Below are 19,547 nucleotides of genomic sequence, written 5' to 3'. Positions count from 1 at the left end.
ACTAAACGATAATATGAAATAATTTTTTATTTTAAAGTTTTGCGAACACTGTATTAATGGCAATAAGTACATCTACTGGGGCATTTTAAATTATTATATATATATAAATTCATCCACTTTAGATAACTGCATAATCTTTGTTATATGATTTACCATTTTTTTATTATCTTAAATGCATAGTAAATTTAATTTCTAACTTTAGTTAAGTATAAATTTCACTATTTTTGCCGTAATTGTAAGCGTTATTATTTTATCTTACAGTATAAATATTTTTAAAAAGGATTTAACATAAGTTTAATATGTGTAAATAATTAGAAATATAGGACAAAAATAGAAGAAGATGCTTGCCTGAGAGACCAACTGTATAATTTTTGGCTTTATTTCCATATCTTTCTATAATGGCAATTTCATTGTTATTTGTTACATTATTATAGATATGCTGAACTTCTTCCATTAAATATTTTACCTATTCTGTCAAGAAGTTTTTATTTGTTACTTGTTTTAAAAAAAGCAGTTATAAAATTTTTTATATCAAGATATTTATTCCTGTGCGTGTGCGCGCGCGCGTATGTGTGTTTGTGTGTGTCAATACAGTACATCAATTTACCGTTTTATTATTAACATAAAAAGCATTGTACTTTATGAAAAAAGCGGTGGAGGCAACTGTGGAAGATAGAATCTCTATGATTAAGTCTGCAGTACATTGTGAAGTCAAAATTGGTGTGATCTATAAGTAATAAGTGTTTTTAAAAAATTAAAAAAGAGCAAAAATGTTTTTATTCCTTATTTCTGTAGTAAGCTTACTTTTATTGTAAGCTATATCATCATTTTATATATACAACGATTTTAAATAATTTACTATTATAATTTCTTTCTTTTTCTATCAATGTAATTGTAATTAACATATAACTAAATATAATATAAGACTATTTGTTATATTATGTTAGTATGTATGTACATTGCGGACCTAGATTTTTTAACATGAATAAATAGTAAGATTTTTTTATTGCTTATTTATTATTTACACTTGCAAAATAAATCAAGAAGATTTTTTATATTAAATGCTTAGCTGAAATGTTGTACTAGACAATATTAAAGAAAAATATTTATATCAATTTGATAGAAAAATTTGTAGATACGAATTGGATTTTTAGATATAAACATTTATATATATCACAAGAATATATCATACCTGAAATACAATGCCAGTTATAAGAATGCTAAAGACGCAGATTACTTGCAGTTGAGTAAGTTTTGATTTTTCATAAGGCCACAAACCAATTATTAACAATAGAGTTCGATTGAAACTGAAGTACTTATCCACAATATTTATCATCTCTTTGCTAGAATTAAATTTATCTCTCTGCTAGAACTAAAACAGTCGCGAAAACAGTTATCGAAAACGAAATGAACGAAATTTTATTTATTCCTACTGCATTTAGCTAATAACATTTTTTCACTTTTAGCATCAATTTAACGTTTTACTATTTAAGTTATCTTCTGTAATTTGGTTAAACTGTAAGTAATACATGAATTGTCTAGAAATACTTAAGAATTTAACATTACGTTAGGATACAGTCTATCTTCAGCAATCGATTCATCAGCCGGAAGAAATTTAACAGGTGTTTTTTTCTCATAAAATATTATTCACAAAAAAGTATCGCAGTAAAGTTCGCGCATTAACTATGTCTCGGCGACTCTCATCCATGTGTTTTATTTCGCCATGTACATTTGTACATATATATTGATAATAAGAGAAATTCTTTAAAAAAATCAAACTTCTTATTCACTACACAATTATGAATTACATCGAATATATTCTTTTGTATATAATTATATACTGCATGTATTTCTATATTTGTTATGTTTTAACGGCTGAAAACATCAGTAAGATTCCAGTAATTTAACACTTTCGTCGAGAAATGGTCGCCAGTTAAATAATCGATTCGTCGAAGATAAACAAATTTTTTTTTGTCAAAGAATGTTGTCCACAAGAGAAGTACTAAGGTGAAAATTAAACAAACATATTGTTTTCACCATGTATATTTAAATATTTTATATCACTTGTATCTCATGTGTAATCTACTAATAAAAAATGCATTAAAAGTATTTTATTATTCAAGAGTATAAAATAATAAAACTATATTGAAAAAAATAAAACTATACTTTTTATTGTTTATATAATTTATGTACATTTCTATTTTTATATACATTGTTCTTACATTTTCTCGATAAATTAAATAATGTTTTATAAACAAAGAAAGTATAAAAAAATTTGAATATTAAAAGATTATGTCAAAGCGTAAAATAATGCCAATTTAAAACGAAAGAATAAAGGTTAAAAAATAACATCAAGCAATATAATTTTAGATTAAAGTTTTACACAAAAGTAGTAAAACAGTATTTAATATAAATTACCAATAAAAAGAGTCGAATAATATATGTATATGTAATAAAATCATTATTATTTAATTTATTTTATAATATAATTTGTAAATATAATGTATTCTAATATGTAATGTATCCTGTATAAATAACGGTTATTGTTTTCCTTACGTTAAATGTTATTATGAATTGTTTTTCGTTCTTTCATTTGTAAAAGAGAATTTTGCGAACTCTGTAGAAAAACCAAGCCGTTCTGTGTACAAGAGACAAGTTGAACTTTGATTCTGTGTCTTAATAAAATTTTAAAAAGGGATTTATTATAAATACTTTTTATTAAAAACCTTCAAGTAGATCATTTTAAAGTTCAAATTTTCGCTTTTGTACAGTATAAAAAATTTTTTCTAAAAATTTTTCTTATTTCAGATGTTCGTTTAATATTATCACTGATTTTACACATATGAGGACTGAACAGCATAATGATTTATTACTTTGACTTTCCATTGGATGGCATGTGGCACTACTACTTTTCAAGAACCATTCATGAAATTCCTAGATACATTGTATTGTTTATACCCCATAATTTGCGAATTCCAATTTCTTGCTTCATACCGTTTACCAGACAGCCTGTCGCTTACATTTTAATATTTTTTTAATGTTTAGTAATTTCTGTGTTAATTAGCTATATCAAAATTAAAAATAAGGACAATCAAAATTTTACACTTACCTTATTTTTTATCACGTATATTTTCGCATCCAAATTGCATGTATGTGCTTCATTTTATTTCATGTTTTTAAAAACGAACAGGTGATCAATGCGATAGTAATTCACGTAGACAGAATCTTTTTCTTGATCTAAGTTTTACCGATGCCATTTTTGAGAATCGTTATTATCTGAGAATCGTTTCTTCTTTTACATTCAAAAATGCGATTAAATGGTTGAAAAATCAACTTGTTTTAAATTATTTTATCGATTTTTTTAATTGTGACAGAAATCAATAAGGATAGTTTCAAATGAGGATGAAACACAAGAATATACCGATCCTTTCGTTAGATGCGAAAGTTCGATATTCGGAATTGCCATCTTAATCAAGAGTGGCAGTGATCGCAGACGCACGGTCAGACTATGACCAGTATTCATAGTCGGATCTTATATTTAAGATCATTTTAAGTACTGTCTTAAGATGCCATCAGCCAGTTACAGAGCTGTATTAGCATCTCAAGATATTGCTTGAGACGATCTTGAAATAAGATTCGACTATGAATACCAGCCTAAGTGAGTTCGTTCTCGACTTGTTCTTTTTTCTACGATTCGCCGGCAGTTATTGCTATCTTCATTCCAGAATATTCCTTCGAGGTTACAAATTCGCATGAGTAATCCATATCGGGGCTGGAAAGGAAGGTTCGTGAGGGAAGTTTTATTCCCCTCATGCTGCTCCGTTTTATTCCATAACATATGGTGTCTTTTCTTCTTTTTGCAGCAAGGGAACACGCCCGTACGTTAACAAAATATAATATAAGAAATAAGATGACAAACTGCAATAATTTAGCTACATCGTGCCGATATAAGCATATTCTAGTAATATAGTAATATTGCCACACTGTTGAGCGTGAATAACACTTTGTATTGCAGTTCGGAAAAATTCTTTTAGTGATAAACCTATCACAATTTAGCACAACAGTCACAACATGTTAATTTAAAAAAATGGAAACTTCTAGGCGTTTTTAGAAAGGAAAAGGAAGGAGTAATAAAAAAAACACTTTAAATCAAAGTGACATCTATAAAAATTAATATAGTCCCATTCGTTTCATTACTTGTACTAATGAGCCGTTAAAAAATAGTATTTTGTTATTTATAAATTCGTTATGTCACATTATAGAAAAAAGTAATAATTTTTAATTTTTACTGAAATAACTTCGTCAACAAGCGACAATGGTAACTTAAACGCGTTGCTTTTACGTTACCACTCACAATATACTTTATTCTGCAAGAGTCTATTGTGTGACCGATTCTTTTGTCGAAAAATAATCGCCTATTAAATAATCAACTCAATGTCAAAAGAAATTCAGCAGATGTTTCTTTTTTACATAATAGCATTCATAACAGAAGTCTTAAAGTGAAAGTTACACAAACATATTATTTGCTTTTTCATATATTCAGATGTTTCATATCCATATGTATACTTGTAACTCACATACGGTTGAGGAATAAAATGTTTTATTAGAAGTATTATATTCAAAAAGAGAAAGAGAGAGAGAAAGAGAGAGAGACAGAGTATACAATAATTAGATTATATAACTATTCTGTATTGTACATTCCTATTTTTACAAAAATATATAATTTTGTCTTCTTACTAAATTAAGTAATGTTTTTTTTTACATATATGAACATTAAACACACGATTAAAAAATAAAAATAAAATTATACAATACTTTTCAAAAAAAAAAACATTAAAAATAAAATAATTGGACGATGCACAATTAGGTTAATCTAAAACTTCAAAAGAATAAAGCAATATTTAATGTAAACTGGTAATTTCTGAAAAAGAAAAACAATACATAATATAAAATTATTACAGCTTAATTTATTTTATCTTTAAACATAATTAATTTATTAATTTAAATTCTCGACTTACTTTTATCGATAAAAGTGCTTTTAATCATATACTTTGTTTTCAAAAGCATTTTTATCGATAAAGGTAAATTGAGAATATGGATCTTTATCTTTATAACATATTTATAAACTATCGTGCGATACAAATAAATATTAGTAATTCTTTTTTATTATGTGTTATTATAAAACGCTTTCTGCTTTTTAATTACACTTTTTTTAATAATTTGCAAAATTTATTTTTTTAATATATTAATTGCTGTCTTTCATTAACCTGTTTTATCACTGTAATGTTAATTGATAATTACATTTTCATGATCGCACTGAATACATAATAGTAAAATAAGATATAGATGCATTAGTCAGCTGTAAATAATAATGTTTGCTTTTATTTCATTGTTTAATTAATTTATTTTGTCGAATATTTATATGACTATTATAAAACAAAATTTTTGTATATTGTATACAATATTGTTAATACTATTACTGTATGTTGTATTAATAATATTGTATATTAACTATGAATATTTGTATATATATTGGTACGTAAAATGTAATACATCATATATATAAATAATACAAAGTATGTTATACCGTAGCAAAACATTCTATGGATGCTATGAACAATCCACCAACACATAAACCAAAACTCTTATTGCCTCTTTGCAAAAGAAACATTATAAATTTTTGCATGCGTAAAGGAGTTATATACCACCGGACATCATATCTAAAAGTAATAACAATAAAAAAATTTTTAATAGGAAATGTTTACATAAATTTTTACATAAATTTTATCTATTTTATTTCTTATATTTTATTTTTTTCTTTTCTGTTAATAATTAATTTTATATTCGTAAATAAATGATTATGTACAAAATAAATATATTACTTACGCAGTGATAAATATGTGATTATTATGATCTATAACTAGTTGTCCAATAAAATTAGCCATAAACATATACGTAATACATAGAGATGCAATTGCAAAATTAACAAGAAATTCTATCTTGTTATATCCAAATAATACAATTTGAAAGACCTAATATATAATTACGCTGTTGAGAACAATTTTTGATAGAAGGTTAGTATAAAAGAGAATTAATATAAACATAATTTAAAACAAACTTCTGTGGTACGAATTATGGTACAAATTTCATCAATTATAGATTAATATATTAAATTATAAATATTTCTATAAATAAAAAATTATGTATTTTAATTAAAACCATTATATAACACATTTCTTACATTGTTATGAAATAATGTAATAGGTATTTATTGATAAATTTTATGGCAATTATTTTCTAACTAAAGTTTAAGCTTGCACAATCTCATTTGCATTTTATTAAAATTTCACATATAAATTTCAAAATAAATGCCTGACATTAGAAGTAATAATAATATAAAATAAGTAAATAATATACAAATTTTTAAGTGTAAATTTATAAAAAGAAAACTTACTCGAAAAATATTTAAACTTAAAATAAGCACTCCAACTGCTATTAAAAACATAAATGATATTTCAAATCTGGATATTAAACCATTGGAAAATCTTTAAAACGAAAATGTATTATTAAATATTATTAAACATATGTATTAATATTTTTACATGTATAGTATTACTAGAGTTTGGTTCACTCTCTGGACCTTTGAAACAACTTAGGAAAAATATGTCAGATAAAAATTGTAGTATATTAAAGACACAAAACTATGGAATATTAATTTTGGGTTTTTGAATGTCACGATCTCTTAAATAAAATCTCATTTTTTTATGGCAGACTCTTATAGCTCTTATCGAGACGTTTTCAAAACATTACCGACTTGTATCTTCAACGCAAACCAGTACCAAGATATAAAGTTAATTTTTATAAAATTGATATGCCGCCGACATTCGCGTTACTCGACATATATGTATATATATATATATATATATATATATATATATATATATATATATACCCACACATCACAAGGAGATGCCCCGAGATTTATATGTCCTATATATATATAATATATATAGTGGCTCAAATATATATATATATTTTGTTACCTGTCTCCCTAAATGTACTACAACTTTTATCCGTAACGTTTTTTATATGTAAGCTGTTTTTGAGATCCAAAGTTAGGTCAAACTTTCAAGATATTCTATGTAGTTCGTCTATAATACATATATGCATACAAATACCAACTTTAAAGCTTTTCGATGAATATCCACAGCACGAATCATGGTTTTGTGAGCGAGAAACTCGTTTTTCAAGTTAATATTTTTTTCTTCATAAGTTTGTATTGCTTTCTCAATGCGATAACTGTAAATAATTTCATTACTAAGAATACATATAGCTATTGAGATAAATTTACGAAGAAATGATTAATAACTTCAGAAATATAAAGAGATTATATATTTTGCAAGCTATTAGCCCAAACATACATGCAAACATCTATCAGTTAATAAGATTTTAATACTACGTAGATCTCATTAAGAATTTTTTATAATACAAAGATATAACAAGAAATAATGTATACTTTTATTACTTGATTTTATCTCATTCAAAATTTCTTTCTCAAATTTTTAAAGCAAATATATAAAAATGATTTTATGTAAATAACATCTTATATTAATATAAAAAAATTATAAATATCAAGTTTTTTATTTCACATATGTTAACTATTTAAGTTTTCCATAATAGTATATACTTTGCAATCATAAAATATTTAAATATTTTTTTGATACGCATTGGATATATTTATTTTATTGTTTTACAGGCAGATCAACTTTGATATAATACTATTCTATCACCAAAAGTAGTTTAAAGTTAAGTAAAGAAATCTGTAACTTATTCATACATTAAATTGGAATATTTTAAACATTTAATAATGTCTTTTGTAAGCTATACATTTATTACGGTGTTGATACTAAATTTTAGATCTCTTTCTTTAAAATATGTTATTATTTTGTAATACAAAGTCTTTGTCAATTTTTGTATTATTTAATTTCTTTCATTATTTCTTTTTATATTACCTAGCGATTTTAAACATTCCGCAGGCATGATGAAGATATGCAATGAGCAATGTTCCTGTCGCTGCCAATATCACACATCCAGTAAACATAACTGTATTTATGTGGAAGAACAATAAGTAGAAATATCTTTCTTGATCAATAAAATATTCAGTTGCGATCTGCAGGCGACGTGGTTGAGATACATTTACAGATAGTAGAACATAAATAAGTTGTGACCATAATTGGATACCCATAAATATAATAGCGCCAAAAATAAAGCCCGCTAAACAATAGAATAAAATAATTTTCTAACTTAAAGTTCTACGTACACTGCACTGTATCAATAAGTATACATATTAGTGTATTTCAAATTATTTTATGTATAAATATATTTGCTTTAGATAACTATATAATGTTTGTTGTGATTCATTTTCTTCTTTATTATCTTAAATGCACGTTAAATTATTATTGCGAGTACGGGAAATGATCAGATCTCAACAGTTGAACTGATCGAGCCTTGAGTAGGCGTAATCAAAAGTTTAGATTTGAATTATAATTACAGTAAACAAATTTTTTTTTCTTTATGTGTCTGACGCGCGGAGATATCAAATAAAGTCCAAAATTTAATTTTTTTACGTTCAAAAACATCTTGATTGTTCAGAATATTTTTTAAAATATTATACTTAGATTGAAAAAAAATTAAAATTTATTTAAATTATTTTATGTTATAGTTTATAAGCGTTAAATGCTTATTTCGTAATTTCTTTATATTTGCAGTTAAATATTAACGTTAATATTTTACGTTACTCACTAAAGATATTTCTGAAAGGTTTTAATAAAGTTTTACATGTGTAAATAATTAGAAATACAAAAAAAAAAGGAAATAATGCTTGCCTATGAGAACAACTGTATATTTTTTTGCTTTATTTCCATATTTTTCTACAATAGCAATTTCGTTGTTGTCTATTACATCGTTATAGATATGCTGAACTTGATCCATTAAATACTTTATCTATTCTGTCAATAAATTTTTATTTGTTATTTGTTTTCAAAAAAGTTAATAGTTATAAAGTTGTTTATATTAAGATATTTATTTATATGTGTGTGTGTGTGTGTGTGTGTGTGTGTGTGTGTGTGTGTGTGTGTGTGTGTGTGTGTAAATTATAATAAGCCATCAATTTACCGTCTTACTATTAACATAAAAAGCATTGTATTTTATGACAAAGGCGCTAAAGGCAAGTGCGAAAGATAAAATCTCAATGATCGATTCCACACTACATTGTGAAGTCAAAATTGTTGTGAGCTGTAAATAATAAAATTTTTTTTTAATTAAAAAGAATTTTTTTTTCTTTACTTCTACTTATTGTAAGCTATTCATAGTTATTATTTCATATATGTAGCAATTTTTAATAAATTACAATTACAACTTTTCCTTTCTTGTTATTGTAATTGTCATATAATTGACATGTAACAGAATACAATATAATAGTATTTATTATGTTACATTAGTGTAAATGTATAGTACATATGTACTTAGATTTTTTTACATAAATAAAGAATAAATTTTTATCATTTACTTATTATTTACATTTGCAAAATAAACCAAAAAGATTCTTTATATTATATAACATAATATTTTCACAAATAATATTAATATTAAATTGATAAACAAATTTGTAGGTTATACGAATTGGACATGTTGATACATACATTAAGATGATATTTATATATATCACAAGAATATATCATACTTGAAATACTATGCCAGTTATAAGAATGCTAAAGATGCAGATTATTTGCACTTGAGCAAGTTTTGATTTTTCATAAGGCCACAAACCAATTATCAACAAAAGAGTTCGGTTGAAACTGAAGTACTTATCGACAATATTTATCATCTCTCTGCTAGAATTAAATAGCTGCGAAACAGTTAGCAAAAACGAAATGAACAAAATTTTATTTATCCCTTCTACATTCGATTGGCTGATTACATTTTTTCACTATTAGCATCAATTTTTAACGTTTTACTATTTCAGATATTTTCTGTAATTTAGTTAAACTGCAATGCAACACACAAATGGTGAAATACTTGCATTTTAACATTATATCAAGACAGAGTCAATTTAGTAATCGATTCATGAGATGAAAAAAATTAACAGGTGCTTCTTTCTCATAGAATATCATACACAAGGGAAGTCTTTCAGTATAGTTTGCGCATTAACTATATCTCAGCTATTTTTATTCATTTCGTCATGTACATTGGTTCATATATATATTTGTAATAAAATGTTTTTTTTAAACAAAACATTTTTTTTATTCACTACATAATTATGAATTATGTAGTACGTATAGTATACATTTTTGTTAATTATATACATGTTTCTATATTTGTTATATTTTAACAGCTTGAAACATATAATAATTTAACAATTCCATCAAGCGGTCACCACACTGAAAAAAAATTGCTAGATACAAATAAATATTTTTTTGAATAGTGCCAAAAAAATATTTTATAGAAAATGAATAATATTTATTTCAAACAAATAATATTTTCTAAATTATAGAAAACTAGTACTTGTTTTAAATAAAAATTATTGATTTTCTATAAAATATTTTGTAGGCACTATTCAGAGAAATATTTATTTGAATCTAGTTTTTTTTTCAGTGCAGTTAAACAATCGATTCGTCGAAGAGAAAATTCAACAGACGTTTCTTTTTAATAGAATGTTGTCTACAGGAAAGTGGTAAAGTGAAAGTCACACAAACACATTATTAACAACAATGAGTACTTATGTATTTTGTATCGCTTGTATCTCGCATGTGATTTACTAAAAAAAATGCTTTCAAAGTATTTTATATTTGATAGTATAAAATAATATTATTATTATTCTCGATTCACTTTTATCGATAAAAGTGCATTTAATCAGTTTACTATGAACTCAAAAGCTTTTTTAATAAATAAATGTGAATTGAGAATATGGATCTTTATCTTTATAACATATTTATAAACTATCGTGCGAAACAAATAAATATTAATAATTCTTTTTCATACATTATGTGTTATTATACAACGCTTTCTACTATTTCATTTACACTTTTTTTTATAATTTGCAATATTTATTTTTTAGACATAAAATATATTAAATGCTGTCTTTTATTAATTAACTTGTTTCATCACTGTAATATTAATTGATAATTACATTTTCATGATTGCACTGAATACATAACAGTAAAATAGGATATAGATGCATTAGTCAGCTGTAAAAGAAAACGTTTGCATTTATTTCATCGTATAATTAATTTATTTTGTCAAATATTAATTAGAATATTACTTTAATATATAATGAAACAAAATTTTTGTATATTGTATATAATAGTATTAATTCTATTATTACATATTATATTTTTATAATATTGTATATTATATATGAATATTTGTATATTTATTGATACATAAAATGTAACACATAATATATATAAATAATATATAAAGTATGTTATACCGTAGCAAAACATTCTATGGATGCTACAAACATTCCACCAACACATAAACCAAAACTTTTATTGCCTCTTTGCAACAGAAACAGTATCAGCTTTTGTATGCGTAAAGGAGTTACATACCACCGCACGTTATATCTGAAAGAAATAACAATAAAAAGAATTTAAGAAATAGAAAATGTTTAACAAGTCAAAGTTTTTACTTTTATTTTTATTTTTGATATTTTTTTTAATGTTAATAATTAATTTTACATTTCTAATTATAAGTATATACAAAATAAATATATTACTTACGCAGTAACAAATATGTGATTATTATGATCTATAATTTGTTGTCCCATGAAATTAGCCATAAACATGTATACAGTACATAGAAATGCAATTACAAAATTAACTAGAAATTCGTCCTTATTATATCCAAATGATACAATTTGAAAGACCTAATGCAATTACACTATTGAGATCAATTCTTAAGAAAAGTTAATAAAAAGGAAAATTAATATAAGTATAATTTAAGATTTGATACAAATTTTATCAACTAGATTAATGTGTTAAATTACAAATATTTATATAAATAAAAAAGTATGTATTTTAATTATAGCTATCCTATAAATTGTTTCTTACATTGTTATCGTATATTGTTATCGTATATTGTACATTTTTTGATAAATTTAATAGCAATTATTTTTTAACTAAATTTTACGATTGCACAACCTTATTTTTATCTTATTAAATTTTAACAAATACGTTTTATAAATTAAGTGCTCGACATTAAAATAATAATCTAAAATAACGTAAAGAAATATTATACAAATTTTTTAATGTTAATTTATAGAAAAAACTTACTCGAAAAATATTTAAGCTTAAACCAAGCACAAAGAATACTATTAGAAACATAAAGGTTATTTCAAATCTAGATATTAGACCATTGGAAAATCTTTAAAAACAAAAATATATTATTAAATATTATTCAACATATGTATTTATATTTTTACATGTATAGTACTTCTCGAGTTGGGTCCAAGCAGCTCTCTGGATCTTGGAAACAGCTTTGGAAAAATATTTCAGATATAAGTTGTAAGATATTAAAGACACAAACTATGGAATATTAATTTTAAGTTTTTTAAGATCAATGTTATGATCTCTTAAATAAAATCTCATTTTTTATGGCATACTCTTATAGCTCTTGTCGAGACGTTTTCAAAATATTACCCAATTGTATCTTTTATGCAAACCAGTACTAATATCTAAAGTTAATATTTGTTGATACACTACTGACATTCGCATTACTCGACGTATATATGTACATTACAAGGAGATACTCTAAACTCTAAAATATATATATATATATATATATATATATATATATATGTACTCAAATATATATTTTTTTGTTACCTGTCTCCTGCATGTACAACTGCTACAAACTTCAACTTTTGTTTGTAACATTTTATATATTTAAGCTGTTTCTAAGATCCAAAGTTAGGTCTAACTTTCAAGACACTCTATGTAGTGTCTATGTATATATGTATACATATACCAACTTTAAAGCTTTTCGATGAATATCCACAGCATGAATCATGGTTTTGTGTGCCAAAAATTCGTTTTTCAAGTTAATCTTTTTTTCTTCATAAATTTGTATTGCTTTTTCAATGCGATAACTGTAAATAATTTAATTATTAAATATATATATAGCCATAAACATAAATTTACGTAAAAATGATTAATAATTTGAGAAAGATAAAGAGATTATATTTTCGGTGAGCTATTAACTCAATCATACATGCAAACGTCTATCAGTTAATAAGATTTTAATATTTGTAATATCACGTAGATCTCATTAAAAATTTTAAATAACATCAAGATATAACAAGAAATATTGTATGCTTTTCTTACTTGATTTCATCTCATTCAAAATTTCAGACATTTTTAAAATAAATATATAAAAGTGATCTTATGTAAATAATATATTATATTAATATAAAAATTTATAAATATTAAGTTTTTTATTTTACGTATGATAACTATTTAAGTTCTACGTGATATATACTTTGCAATCATTAAATGTTTAAATATTTTATTGATTCGTATTGGACATATTTACTTTATGGTTTTACAGGCAGATCAACTTTGATATTACATTATTCTATCACTAAAAGTAGTTTAAAGTTAAGTAAAGAAATCTGTAGCTTATTCGTACATTAAATTGAAATGTTTTAAACATTTAATAATGTTTTTTGTAATCTATGTACTTATTACTGTGTTGACGCTAATCTTTTAGAGCTCTTTCTTTAAAATATGTTATTATTTTGTGATACGAAATCTTTGTCAATTTTTCCATTATTTAATTTCTTTCATTATTTATTTTTATATTACCTAGCGATTTTAAACATTCCGCAGGCATGATGAAGATATGCAATGAGCAATGTTCCTGTCGCTAACATTACGACACATCCAATAAACGCAACTGTATTTATGTGGAAAAACAATAAGTAGAAATATCTTTCTTGATCGATAAAATATTCAGTTGCGATCTGTAGGCGACGTGGTCGAGATACATTTACAGATAGTAGAACATAAATAAGTTGTGACCATAATTGGACACCTCCAAATATAATCATGCAAAAAATAATACCGACTAAACAATAAAATAAAATAATTTTTCAATTTAAATTTCTACATACACTGCACTGTATTAACAGCAATAAGTATACTTATTAGTGAATTTCAAATTATTTTATATATAAATATATTTGCTTTAGATGATAATATGTATAATCTTTGTTATATGATTAATTATTTTTTTTTTATTATCTTAAATGCATGTTGAATTATCATTACAAGTACGCGAAATGATCAGATTTCAATAGCTAAACTGATCGTTTTGAGTAGGCCTAAGGGGATGCTGGACTGCCTCTCAAATTTGATCGGAGTCAATGATTTGGTCATTTGTGCACATCATTAATGAAATTTCGTATATATTTCTTTTATAGGATTAGAAATTCTTTTCCAGAATTAAAATACACATATGAATATCAATCTATGAATATCAATCTTGGGTTTTATATCGAGAACAAAAAAGATTTTTTTTACATTACTCTACTTATTGATTTCTTTAAAATCCGCACTCACATATACATAAAATTTGCAGACAAATTCTTTCTTATATCAAAAGCTTCTAGCTGTTCTCAAAGCACGTTATTATTCTTTCCTATAATGACAACCCTGCATTACAATTATTTTGTATAAATAGAATCTTAAAAACTTATTGGTGCGGATGAAAGTCACGAGACTATACAAAAGTATAAAATAACTTTCTAATTATCTCTTATTTTTTAAAGAAAATTATATGTAGCAGAGTTTGTTATTGTTTATACTTTAATTCTGGAGAAGGATTTACAATTCTATGAAATTAATTAGGATCCAAGCTTGTCAGAAGATAATTAGCATTTAATCGGTAAAACAGACGACTTAAATTATTGTACATTAAAAAGTTTTTTATTTTTCTATTATGTGCCTGACAAGCGGAGATACCAAGTAAAATTCAAAATTTAATTTTTTTACATTAAAAAACGTCTTGATTGTTCAGAAAATATTTTAAAATATACTTAAATTAGATTGAACTAAAAAATTAGAATACATTTAAATTATTTTATATAATAGTTTATAAGCGTAAACTGCTTATTTGGTTATTTCTTTATTTTTGTAGTTAAATATTAACGGTAATATTTTACGTTACATACTATAGATATTTCTGAACGATTTTACATGTGTAAATAATTAGAAATATAAGAAAATAAAAAAGAAATGCTTGCCTACGAAACCAACTGTATAGTTTTTTGCTTTACTTCCATATTTTTCTATAATAGCAATTTCGTTGTTGTCTACTACATCATTATAGATATGCTCAACTTGTTCCATTAAATACTTTATCTATTCTGTCAATAAATTTTTAATTATTATTTGTTTTCAAATAAATTAATAATTATAAAATTGTTTATATTAAGATATTTATTTGTGTGTATGTTATGTGTGTTTGTGTAAATACAGTAAACCATCAATTTACCGTCTTACTATTAATATAAAAAGCATTGTATTTTATGACAAAGGTGCTGAAGACAAATGCGAAAGATAAAATCTCAATGATCGATTCTACAGTACATCGTGAAGTCAAAATTGATGTGAGCTGTAAGTAGTAAAAATTTCTTAAAAATAAAAAAAAATTTTATTTTTTATACTTCTATTTCTTGTAAGGTATTCTTAGTTATCATTTCATATATGTAGCAATTTTTAATAAATTACAATTATGATTTTTTGCTTTTTTGTTATTGTAATTATCACATAATTAACATGTAACAAAATACAATATAATAGTATTTGTTATATATCACGATAGTATGAATGTATGTACAGTACATATGTACTTAAATTTTTTTACATCAATAGAGAATAAGTTTTTATTGTTTACTTATTATTTACATTTGCAAAACAAACGAAAAGGATTTTTTATATTTAATTGTTTAATTAAAATATTGTATAACACAATATTTTCACAAATAACATTGACATCAAATTGATAAACAAATTTGTAGGTTATATGAAGTGGACCTGTTGATACATGCATTATGATGATATTTATATATATTTCAAGAATATATCATACCTGAAATATAATGCCAGTTATAAGAATGCTAAAGATGCAGAGTATTTGCAGTTGAGCAAGTTTTGATTTTTCATAAGGCCACAAACCAATTATCAACAAAAGAGTTCGGTTGAAACTGAAGTACTTATCGACAATATTTATCATCTCTCTGCTAGAACTAAAACAGTTGCGAAACAGTTAGCGAAAAGGAAATGAACAAAATTTTATTTATCCCTACTACATTTGGTTGGCTGATTACATTTTTTCACTTTTAGCATCAATTTTAAAGTTTTACTATTTAAGGTATCTTTTGTAATTTAGTTAAACTGCAATGCAATACATAAATGGTGAAATACTTGCATTTTAATATTATATCAAGACAGAGTCAATTTAGTAATCGATTCATGAGCTGAAAGAAATTTAACAGGTGCTTCTTTCTCATAGAATATCATGCACAAGGGAAGTCTTTTAGTATAGTTTGCGCATTAACTATATCTCAGCTATTCTTGTTCATGTATTTTATTTCGTCATGTACATTGGTACATATATATATTTGTAATAAAAAGTTTTTTTTAAACGGAACATTTTTTATTCACTACATAATTATGAATTGTGCAGTACGTATAGTATACATTTTTGTGTATAATTATATACATGTTTCTATATTTGTTATTTTAACGGCTTGGAACGTCCAGTAATTTAACAATTCCAGCAAGCGATCGCCAGTTAAACAATCAATTCGTCGAAAAAAAGTTCAATAGACGTTTTAATAGAATGTTGTCCACAGAGAAGTGCTAAAGTGAAAGTCACACAAACACATTATTTACAACAATGCGTATTTATGTATTTTATATTGCTATATTATCTCACATGTGATCTATTAAGAAAAAATGCTTTAGAAGTATTTTATATTTGACAGTATAAAATAATATTATTATATAACCTTATTATTATTTATTGCACAATTTATATACATTTCTATTTGTTATGTACGCTGTTTTTATCTTTATATACTTGCTAACTTAAGTAATATTTTATAAAATAAGAAAGGATATAAAAAATTAAATATTAAACAATTAAAAAATAATGACAAAGTGTAAAATTACACCAATTTAAAGAAAACTCAAGAAGTCAAAAAGTAACATTAAGCAATATAATTTTAGATTAAATTTTTACACAAAAGTAATAAAATAGTATTTGAAATGAATTAGCAATAGAGAAAGACTAATAATATATATTATATATTTGTAAAATTATTATTATTAAATTTATTACATTATATAATTTATAAATATAATATCCTACATAAATAATGGTTATTGATTTCCTTACATTAAATATTAATATAAATTGTTTTTTAATCTCTTATTTGTGCATCTGGGTTAAGAGTACATTCTCGTGTAACAATCAAAATATGTAATAAAAAATCAATTTTTTTAAATTTTACACAAAAACTCTTAATGTATCCAAAATATATTTAAGAATTGTACTATGAGCGTATAGATACTTTACTTTTGCAATTTATTATCGGTAAATATATTTTACATTATATTGAATTTTGTCAAATAATTAAACTATTTATTACGCAACTTATCTCTTGCATCATTTACACTCATCTCTAACTAATTGTCTTCAACGAGTAAATTAAGCACTTGCCGCTCGATTTTCAACCAATCTGTTTCCAACTAATAAGGCATATTATGTTTTTGAGAATTTGTAATCCTACCATTTTGCCGACACGAAATGCCTCAAACTCACGATAGATCCAGAACCAATGAATTTAAATACAATTATTTTCACTCTAGCATTCGCAAATCTAATAATCACTTGTAGAAGAGAATTTTGCAAATACTAAAGAAAAATCGAATTGTCCTGCATACAAAACACAAGATAAACTCCGATTTGACATCTTAATAAAATAAAAAAATATTATAAATACCTGCTTTTAAAAATCTTATCAAATAGATCTTTTTATATGTGCATGTTTTCGCTTTTGTTAAGTGTAGACAATTTTTCCTAAAAGTTTTCCTCTTTTCAGGTATTCGTCTAATATTACGGCTGGATTTTACACATGTAAACATTCACGACAGTATAGTGATTTATTGCTTCCATTGTATCGGTTTCTCATTGGATGTCACATGGCACTACTACTTTTTAAGAGCCATTTATGAAACCGAATATACTGTACTACATATTTATATGTCATGATTTGCGTGCGATCCCCGATTTTTTGCTTGGTATCGTTTGCCAGACTGACCGTCGTTTATATTTGAATGTTTTTTAAAAGTTTAGTAATATCTGTACTAATTAATTATATTGAAATTAGAAATAAGGATTCAATCAAATTCTTACACTTATCTCATTTTTTATTGCGTATTCTTTTGCACGCAAACTTTATGCATGTATCATTTTATTTGGTGTTTTTAAAAACAAATAGGTGATTGAAGCGACAATGATTCACACAGCATATTATTAGATATATGAAGCTGCGATCAGCATGAAAAGAAAACGATGATAACATCGCGAGAAGAGTTCTTTATTGCCTTTTATCGAAATAAAGAATTTTACCAATCAAAGAATTCAGCACAACAGCCACAACATGTTAATTTAAAAAATGGAAACTAACTTCTAGGCGTTCTTAAGAGGGAAGAAGGGGGAGTAATGAAAGAAACACTTTAAATCAAGGTGATGTCTATAAAAATTAATATAGTCCCATTCGTTTTCATTATTCGTCATACTAATGAGCTGTTTAAAAATAGTATTTGTTATTTATAAATTTATTATGTCACATCCAGAAAAAAGTAATAATTTCTCGTTTTTACTGAAATAACTTCAACAAGCGACAAAAGTAACTTAAATGCGTTACGTTTACACCTTACATATTATGTTATATGTATACTTTATTCTGCAAAGGTCTATCGTGTGACCGATTTTTTTGTCGAAAAATAATCGCCCATTAAATAATCAATTCAATGTCGAAAGAAATTCAGCAGATGTTTCTTTTTTATAAAAAGGAACATTCATAACAGAAGTCTTAAAGTGAAAGTTACACAACCATATTATTTGTTTTTTTATATATTCAAATGCTTCATATCTATGTGTACTTGTAACTCACATACGGTTGAAGAATAAAATGTTCTATTAAAAGTATTATATCCAAAAAGAAAAAGAGAAAGAGAGAGAGCGAGAGAGAGAGAGAGAGAGAGAGAGAGAGAGAGAGAGAGAGAGAGAGAGAGAGAGAGAGTATACAATAATTAGATTATATAACTATTCTGTATTGTACGTTCTTATTTTTACAAAAATATATAATTTTGTCTTCTTACTAAGTTAAGTAATGTTTTATTTTACACACACACACACACACACACACACACACACACACACACACACACACACACACACACACACACACACACACA

The 19,547-nt window shown here is 24.7% G+C and overlaps 4 protein-coding genes and 2 long non-coding RNA genes across 9 annotated transcripts; 2 read left to right on the top strand and 4 right to left on the bottom strand.

Annotated features, from left to right (window-relative positions):
- Positions 1-529: 529 nt before the first annotated feature.
- On the bottom strand, positions 530-2,100 carry LOC118646811. Its single transcript, XM_036290515.1, has 2 exons — positions 1,193-2,100; positions 530-727 (listed from the first exon to the last, which is right to left on the bottom strand). The coding sequence occupies exons 1-2, from the start codon at positions 1,334-1,336 to the stop codon at positions 599-601; spliced, it is 273 nt and encodes a 90-aa protein (XP_036146408.1). The 5' UTR covers positions 1,337-2,100; the 3' UTR covers positions 530-598.
- Positions 1,931-4,804, top strand: LOC114254099. Its single transcript, XR_003625486.2, has 2 exons — positions 1,931-2,007; positions 2,809-4,804. It is a non-coding gene; the product is annotated as an uncharacterized LOC114254099 (long non-coding RNA).
- A 2,252-nt stretch (positions 4,805-7,056) lies between these two features.
- LOC105840651 lies at positions 7,057-8,264 on the bottom strand. Its single transcript, XM_012687653.3, has 2 exons — positions 8,013-8,264; positions 7,057-7,299 (listed from the first exon to the last, which is right to left on the bottom strand). Exons 1-2 carry the CDS (start codon positions 8,243-8,245, stop codon positions 7,152-7,154), a joined length of 381 nt encoding a protein of 126 aa, XP_012543107.1. The 5' UTR covers positions 8,246-8,264; the 3' UTR covers positions 7,057-7,151.
- A 548-nt stretch (positions 8,265-8,812) lies between these two features.
- LOC114254955 lies at positions 8,813-9,903 on the bottom strand. 2 transcript variants are annotated; one of them, XM_028192436.2, is made up of 3 exons: positions 9,743-9,903; positions 9,175-9,294; positions 8,813-9,003 (listed from the first exon to the last, which is right to left on the bottom strand). In XM_028192436.2, exons 1-3 carry the CDS (start codon positions 9,884-9,886, stop codon positions 8,851-8,853), a joined length of 417 nt encoding a protein of 138 aa, XP_028048237.1. In that variant the 5' UTR covers positions 9,887-9,903; the 3' UTR covers positions 8,813-8,850. The 2 variants fall into 2 exon arrangements, with proteins under 2 accessions (XP_028048237.1, XP_028048238.1); XM_028192437.1 differs by having other exon boundaries at positions 8,950-9,008.
- A 1,142-nt stretch (positions 9,904-11,045) lies between these two features.
- On the bottom strand, positions 11,046-17,128 carry LOC105833159. 3 transcript variants are annotated; one of them, XM_036290513.1, is made up of 7 exons: positions 15,553-17,128; positions 13,863-15,419; positions 13,031-13,147; positions 12,333-12,423; positions 11,781-11,926; positions 11,492-11,624; positions 11,046-11,246 (listed from the first exon to the last, which is right to left on the bottom strand). In XM_036290513.1, the coding sequence occupies exons 2-7, from the start codon at positions 14,105-14,107 to the stop codon at positions 11,193-11,195; spliced, it is 786 nt and encodes a 261-aa protein (XP_036146406.1). In that variant the 5' UTR covers positions 14,108-15,419; positions 15,553-17,128; the 3' UTR covers positions 11,046-11,192. The 3 variants fall into 3 exon arrangements, with proteins under 3 accessions (XP_036146406.1, XP_036146405.1, XP_012530124.2); XM_036290512.1 differs by having other exon boundaries at positions 13,863-15,672; positions 16,150-17,128; XM_012674670.3 differs by having other exon boundaries at positions 13,863-17,128.
- LOC114254209 lies at positions 17,128-19,291 on the top strand. The gene is made up of 2 exons (XR_003625566.2): positions 17,128-18,414; positions 18,566-19,291. It is a non-coding gene; the product is annotated as an uncharacterized LOC114254209 (long non-coding RNA).
- The last annotated feature ends 256 nt before the right edge of the window (positions 19,292-19,547 follow it).

Source organism: Monomorium pharaonis, chromosome 8 (assembly GCF_013373865.1).
Source record: "Monomorium pharaonis isolate MP-MQ-018 chromosome 8, ASM1337386v2, whole genome shotgun sequence".
Lineage (NCBI taxonomy): Eukaryota > Metazoa > Arthropoda > Insecta > Hymenoptera > Formicidae > Monomorium > Monomorium pharaonis.
This window is presented reverse-complemented; position numbering and strand designations above follow the sequence as displayed.